The following is a 7,500-nucleotide window of genomic DNA, read 5'->3' as shown; positions in this document are numbered from 1 at the left end:
TAACCACTTAAACCCCAGCATCCATATTATGGGGAAATCTTTCTCAGAAAATAGCAAGCTCGGGGCACGGTGGCGCAGTCGGTAGCGCTGTCGCCTCACAGCTAGAAGGTCCTGGGTTCGATTCCCGCAGGGGACGCTGTGGGCGCTGGGGGCGTGTTCTCTCCTCCGCGTCATCAGTGCCCATACCCTAGGTGGGGTTGGCGAAAGGGCCTTTCTGTGTGGAGTTTGCATGTTCTCCCCGTGTCTCCTAGGGTAGGTACCCTCACAAAGACATGCAGTAATCCTGGTCACTATACTGCCTCCCCCTGGTCAGCCGGGGTTCCTGATGGAGGGGAAAGGAACTGGTTGGAATAACGTGTTCCTTCCACGCGCTTCGTCCAACCAGGGAAACTCTCCCCTGTCAGGTGACAAGAAGGTCAGTTGGCTCTCATGCATTGAAGGAGGCATGAGCTCGGCCCTGGCCTCCCTAGGTTGGCAGAGGGAAGGCAGTGCCCAGGATTACATAGACAATTGGCACTGAGTGTAAAAAATAAGGTTACAAAATCGTGGGATAAAAATTTAGAAAAAAAGAAAATAGCAAGCTCACAACGCGTCGGTGAGCTTGTCGATCTGCTATTTTCTGCGAAAGCTTCCCCCACAATAACAGAAAACAGAAAAGACACTAGTATAGATCCCTGAGAGACTCAACCATATGGGGTTTAAGTGGTTACCTACATTATAATAACTCCGTAATGGGGGGAACCCCTGGCTACAGGTTTTCCGACATCAACACCTACGACCTGTTCGTGTGGATGCACTACTACACGTCGCGCGACGCGCTGCTGGGCGGACCGGGCAACGTGTGGGCGGACATCGACTTCGCCCACGAGTCGTCGGCCTTCCTGCCGTGGCACCGCGTCTTCCTGCTGAGCTGGGAGAACGAGATCCGGAAGCAGACGGGCGACTTCAACTTCACCCTCCCGTACTGGGACTGGAGGGACGCGCAGCAGTGCGACGTGTGCACCGACGCCCTGATGGGCGGACGCAGCCCCTTCAACCCCAACCTGATCAGCCCCGGCTCTGTCTTCTCCTCCTGGAAGGTATGTAAGGCAGTGGTTCTCAACCTTTTCAGGCAAGTTCTGAAAAAAAAAATCTGAAAAAAAAGTTCTGGAAAAAAAAAAGGGGGAAAAAAGGGGGAAAAAAGGGGGGGAAAAATTGAAAAAAAATGATCATATTTGAACTGGGGACCCCCCACCCTGATAAGCACGTGAGTTGAGACATTAATGTTTTTTTTTTACTCGGTTCCACAGATAAATATTGTGAAAATAGACGATCTATGCCTCGCTTTGCGAGGTGTTGTGAGCTTGTAGATCAGCTATTTTCTATTTTCTTTGCCTCTTTCTTATATTATTAGACAATTTGGCCAATGTTTGACCAGTTTTTATAGTATAGTTTGTTGATGACTTTTGATGCAGTAATGCTCTTTATCTTTTCTTTCTTTTTTTTACATGCATTATAAATGTTTATAATTATTATCTCCATTTGTAGTTTTCTGACAGGTGCTTTTTCAAGCCAGTTTTGAAAGAAGCCAGTGATTCACATCCTTTAATCAATGGATGATGCCAGGGCATTCCACATTATGGTGGCATGATGCCAGGGCATTCCACATTATGGTGGCAGAGTATAGAATGCATTTTTGCCCATGTCTGTGCAACATTTGGGGGGTACCAGATTGTAAGCGCTGGTGTGGAGTGGTTCTCAAACATTTTAATTTCAAGGACCCCCACTTTGGTACGCATTTACGCCACGACAAACTTTGAGAACCTCTGTACTACTAAGGGGGGGGGTGTGTGTGTGTGTGTGAGAGAGAGAGAGAGAGAGAGAGAGAGAGAGAGAGAGAGAGAGAGAGAGAGAGAGAGAGAGAGAGAGAGAGAGAGAGAGAGAGAGAGAGAGAGAGAGAGAGAGAGAGTTTTAGGGGGGAGAGGAAAAAAAGTTTAGAGTTATGTAATGACCTTTAGGGTTACAATTCTGAAAAGATTCAGGTTGGGATTAGGATTACACATGGAGGTTAGGTTTAGGGGTTGGGTTTAGGAGTTATGCCTGATGTATACTTAGTTGCAAAGCGGCACCAAAAATAGCAGATCTGCAAGTTCACGACGCTCTATAGTTCTATAACGTTCCATTCTTTCCATTCTTAATAGAATATTGTCTCTGTCGGGTGGAAACCTCATTATGTCCAAAACTGTTACATTTCAGGATTCAAATAAAAAAACGGCAAGAGTAGCAGATCTACAAGCTCAAAACGCGTCATACTTTTGTGTGACGCTGTAGTCTGACCAAATAGGGCGTTAATTTACGAAAAAACACAACAAGTTACGGAGAAGACAGCGACGATATCCTACTTCAAAACACACAGCTTTCAGTACAGTAAGCCTTCATACGTGACCTTCATTCCAACCTTACACTCGTGTTCAGCATGTGACCGCTTTGAGAGTCGCAACCCTCTGTCAGAACCACCAAGCTATAAGAAACATACGTGGGAAGCAAACCAAAAAACACATATTTAATCCACAAATTAATCCGCCGTGCTTAAATTAAGAAGATGAGGGTGAAAATCCTACATCAGAGACACTCGTATGTCACTGCGTGACGTTCATCCAAGACGCTGCGCAACACATCCAAATTCACAAATCTGTTGCATTGCTATTCAGGTTCCCCTACTGTACAGGCTCAAAGTGATTGATGTCAAAAATGCATATACATGAACATATATGTACGTATCAAAGAAAAAAGAAAAATAGGAGGGTTGCAGCGTTCTTAAAGTCCTTAAAGGTTCGATGACATTCATTTTCACATTTTTTATTTTTTATGTTTTTTTGGGGGTTTTATGACCTCAATTACACCCAAAAAATCTGAACTTTGAACATTCAGTGGATTTTCTGTGGTCTGGTGTTTTCTGAATAATTAGGCTGAAAAGTAATCTGAGCTTGGCCCTTCGACAGTGAGGTCACAGTCGATTAATCCCGCCCACTCTCCTCCTCGCCCCTCCCCTTCCCTATCCTTTCCTTTGGGGGGGGCGGAGCAGAGGCGATGATTGACAGGCAAAATCCCTCACCAGCGACACCCGCAGGCAAAGATTTATTTTTTCATTGCAGTTGAAAAGGCTTTAGAAATGTGAGACAAAAACACCTACAGTGAATCACTGGAGTGGAATTTTCAGTTAAAACTTTTTGTACACGTTTGAAGGACCAGGACAAAGACTCTGAATGTGGTGTAAACATGAATGTCATGATACCTTTAAAAGATAAATGCAGGAAGGTGCTCTTTGGTTAGAAAAGGGGGGAGCTTTCAAAGTCAAATAAGGGTTAGGGTTAATAAACCAAGGCACGTCTTCCAAAAAAGTTTAAAAAGCTTTAATTATAAAGGATGGTTAATCTTTGAACAATAAAAATAAGTAAACATATTGAACTGCCATGAAGGCAGAAACATGCTGGCTTGTTTTAATTGTTCAAAGATTTGATATTAAAGCTTTTTAAACTTTCTTGTAAGCTGTGCCTTGATTGATTCCAATTTATATTGTACGTGTCGGTCTAAAGGATAAAGCGCAAGAGCTTATTTACATTGTGGTCCTTTGAGCGCAAAATATGTGTGTAAACTGAGCGCCACGTGTTGACGTCAGGGGTGGGAGTCAGGGGTGGGCGGTCGGAGGGTCCGAGACATACAGAAAAATATAATCATTAATACGTATACAGTCCTACCATCTCCAATGTAATAGACAACTAAAATAGCACATAAATGGGTACTGTATTTGCAACCTGCTACAGCTTGGCTAATTTAATATTGGAATATAATAAACATCTTGCCATTCATGTTCATATTATGCTTTATGTATCAAACTTGACACCCTGCAAAATGTTTCTCGTTTGTATAAACAATTACAAATCTTAACTTTATTAGTGGATTCGCTTATACATTGTTAGCTTGAAACCTTGTATGTCCAAAACATATTAAAAGTAGTGAAAATAGCTGATCTACAAGCTCACACTGTGTCGTAAAGTGACACGTTGTGAGCTTGTACTCTAGATCGGCTATTTTCACTGCTATTGTGCAACACTCTTGTATAAAGAAGGGCATTAATTTACCAAAAAAAAAAAACTTGATTAATTTAATTTAGGAATACTAATAAACATTTTAGCTTTGTGTTGCTGTGAGTATCAAACGCGACAAACTGCAAATAAGCGTACACTCCGTACAGTATGTGACTTTTGTATGAACATTTACAAAACATAACTGGATTAGTGGATTCGCTCATATATATTCCCCCATATCTGCTCCCCCCTACAGTAACATACAGTAATACGCTGGTTCCAGCATTGAGGGCCTCTTCAGAAGCTCAGCATGGTTGATGCTTTTGAACCGCTCTATTGTACTGTATAGAGCTCTTATCTGCTGTAGGAAAGACCTCCTAAGCCCTGTGCGCGCGTGTGTGTGTGTGTGTGTGTGTGTGTGTGTGTGTGTGTGTGTGTGTGTGTGTGTGTGTGTGTGTGTGTGTGTGACTATAGTTGTGAGGGCCAAATGTGCCCACAAGTATAGTAGAAGTTGACTTATAGACGTTGTATAAGGACAAAATCCTGGTCCTCACAAGATAAATGATTGTTTTATGGTAAAACAAAAAAAAAGATTTGAGGAGTTGGGTTTACAATTATGAAAGGTTTCATGTTTGGGTTAGGGTTAGGATCAGACATTTAGAGGTTAGGTTTAGGGGATCGATTTATACGGAAAATAGCCGGTCTACAAGCTCACAACGTGTAGATCAGCAATTTTCGGTCCGCGACACCACATAATGCTGGTAATCCAGCTTGACAGCGTGTAGTGGGTTCGACTCCCGATCCCGACAACCTTTGCTGTATGTCACCCCCCCCATCTCTCTCCCCATTTCCTGTCAACGTACAATCCTATCAATAAAGGCAGAAAAAGTATAAAATATCTTAAAAAAAGAAAAAACAAATCTTTTTATAAAATTGTTTTCCTAAAATATTGGTGTCCTCACAAGTACAATAATACAAACGTGTGCGCGCATGCGTGTGTGTGTGTGTGTGTGTGTGTGTGTGTGTGTGTGTGTGTGTGTGTGTGTGTGTGTGTGTGTGTGTGTGTGTGTGTCTATATAGGTGATCTGCTCCCAGCCAGAGGAATACAACATCAGAGAGGTGTTGTGCAACACCACGGGGGAGGGGCCGCTCTTGCGCAACCCGGGCAACCACGACCCGGGGCGCGTGACCCGCCTGCCCACCTCGGCTGACGTGGACTCTGTGGTGTCGCTCACCCAGTACGACTCGGACACCATGGACCGCTTCGCCAACCGCAGCTTCAGGAACGCCCTGGAGGGTACGTATCCCCCCTTTATACCCACATGACATATACCCTATCCTTAAACCCTAATGTGGTTGAGCGGAGTCCCTCAGGGCTCTATACTAGTATATTTTCTGTTTTTGCTCTAAATTAAATATCTTCGCAGTAGATTGCAGATCGACTGGCTATTTTCAGTGAAAGTTTTCCCATGCAGAATACAGATGCTGGGGTTAAGGGCGCGCTCCCACCAAGAGTTGGCTGGCCGCTGTTAAACGCAGGTTGTGCGCGGCCACAGTTTTTTGCAGCCAGCGGATTCTAAAAAACGGGAGTGTCGCGCCTGTCACTCACTTTCAGGACCCACTGCCTGCTGCCTTGAGCACCATGTTGCTTCCTGAGTCTTGAGACAGTCCGCCTTCCACTCACCCGATTGGACAGAGGGAGAAAATCGGCTCCTGCCTCCAGCACTTTTATGCTTAGTCGCGGAGAGCAGATAAACGCAAGGTCTGCGCGACTAGCGGAAAAATCTGCTCTTGCGTGAATCAACGCATTTGCATTGACAATGCATTGGCAGATTCTGCAAACAGCGGCCAGCCAACTCTTGGTGGGAGCGCGCCCTAAAGGAGGAGTTCACCCAAAAAATTACTTATTTTCTATCAATTGCACACACCATGAAGCCTTGAATTCATGGATTTATTTTTGTTTTTGTGGCATTCCTAAGCCAATAATTTGATGACCGGGTGTGTATCCGGTAGGAGACACAAATAATCTACTTTGTGTCTCCTACCGGATACATTAGCCGGTAGGAGACGGGAATCAAATTATTGGCTTAGGAATGCGACAAAAACAAAAAAGAATCCATGGATTCAAGGCTTCATGGGGTGTGCAATTGATAGAAAATAAGTAATTTTTTGGGTGAACTACTCCTTTAAAGGGGTATTTTAAAAAAACTGTTTTAAGTTGATTGATTCGATATTTACATATCATATATACATATTTATATACATATTTGAAATGCGTTTGATCGGACTTCTATATAAAGCCATTGTCAAATTACTCCATTTGCATTCAAAACACACGTCCTGTGGTTCTGGTGCCTGATATTAGCTGTTTTCTTTCATATTTTTTATGTTGTTGTTTTTTTATTTTATTTTTATGAACAAGTACTATCACCGCTTGGCCATTAGCCCTGGAGGGTAATCCCACATGAATTAGATCCTTTATTATATATATTTTTTTATCAATGACATTATTTTTTTAATACATTTGAATAGCCTAATCGATAAAAAAGCTAATAAAGTAAATATGGTTTATGTGGCTAATCGGACTAATCAATTCGAAAATAGCAGATAGATCGGCTGTTTTTGCAATTTTTGCCATACTTGTTTTGCCTGACACAGTTTTATGACAAAGTATGGCATTTATTAATGAAACAAATTGAAATATGGAGATGCAAGGTTTCCGACGGCAACAATACTATCATTGGTTTCCTGTACTCATACCAAGCCATTCCAGCGGGACTATTTTCTGCATGCCACTTTACTGCTCTCTCTCTCCGGCTTTATTGGCATGAGAAAACATATTATGTTTGTATTGCCAAAGCGGAAGTGGAACAAAACAACCAAAACAAAACAATTGTATGTACAATTAAAAGGGAGTAAATACATGTGTAAACAGAGCTGTGTTACATTGCGACTTAGAGAAAACTATCTTACAAAACCAAAATAAATGTGCATTTGCTGTCAGAAATAGTTATACATCAACGCAGGAAAGGTTAGCTTGGGATAAACTTTAGAAACAAATGGCAGCAGAATTTCAATGTTTTGCATTCACTTAGCATACAAACTTTGGGACAAATAGCAGGAAATTATTCAAATTGTTTTCAGTCTCTCTCTCCACTGTACCTATCCAATGAAGGCTAAAAAAAAGCCCCCCAAAAATAACTTCAAAAGTAAAATTAATGAAATAATAATGTGTCATTCAGCTGTATCAGAACAGCCATGCTGTCTTTAAGTAAGTCAGTGAATGTTATTTTTAGAGCACCTTTCACAGACAATGAGAGCCATAAAGTGCTTTACAGCTTTTTAAAACATTACGGCATATCGTCTCTGTCGGGTGCTCGAAATAATCATCCATGGGGAATCGAAGCTAATAGACTGGAAGCCATTGTTCTCG

At 42.4% G+C, this 7,500-nt stretch overlaps 2 protein-coding genes across 2 annotated transcripts in view; both read left to right on the top strand.

Annotated features, from left to right (window-relative positions):
* LOC308086080 (uncharacterized protein) overlaps positions 1-7,500 on the top strand; it is a 499,718-nt gene that overhangs the window by 6,047 nt on the left and 486,171 nt on the right. The window lies entirely within an intron of this gene.
* Positions 1-7,500, top strand: part of tyr (tyrosinase) — a 17,215-nt gene that overhangs the window by 1,169 nt on the left and 8,546 nt on the right. The window contains 2 exon segments of the mRNA XM_080427946.1: positions 755-1,079; positions 5,148-5,364. Of these exon segments, the coding sequence (XP_080284072.1) occupies positions 755-1,079; positions 5,148-5,364 (542 nt within the window).

Source organism: Gymnoscopelus braueri (genome assembly GCF_963280865.1).
Source record: "Gymnoscopelus braueri genome assembly, chromosome: 5".
In the NCBI taxonomy this organism is placed as follows: domain Eukaryota; kingdom Metazoa; phylum Chordata; class Actinopteri; order Myctophiformes; family Myctophidae; genus Gymnoscopelus; species Gymnoscopelus braueri.
The sequence above is the reverse complement of the archived record's forward strand: the minus strand, read 5'-3'. Positions and strand labels throughout refer to the sequence as shown.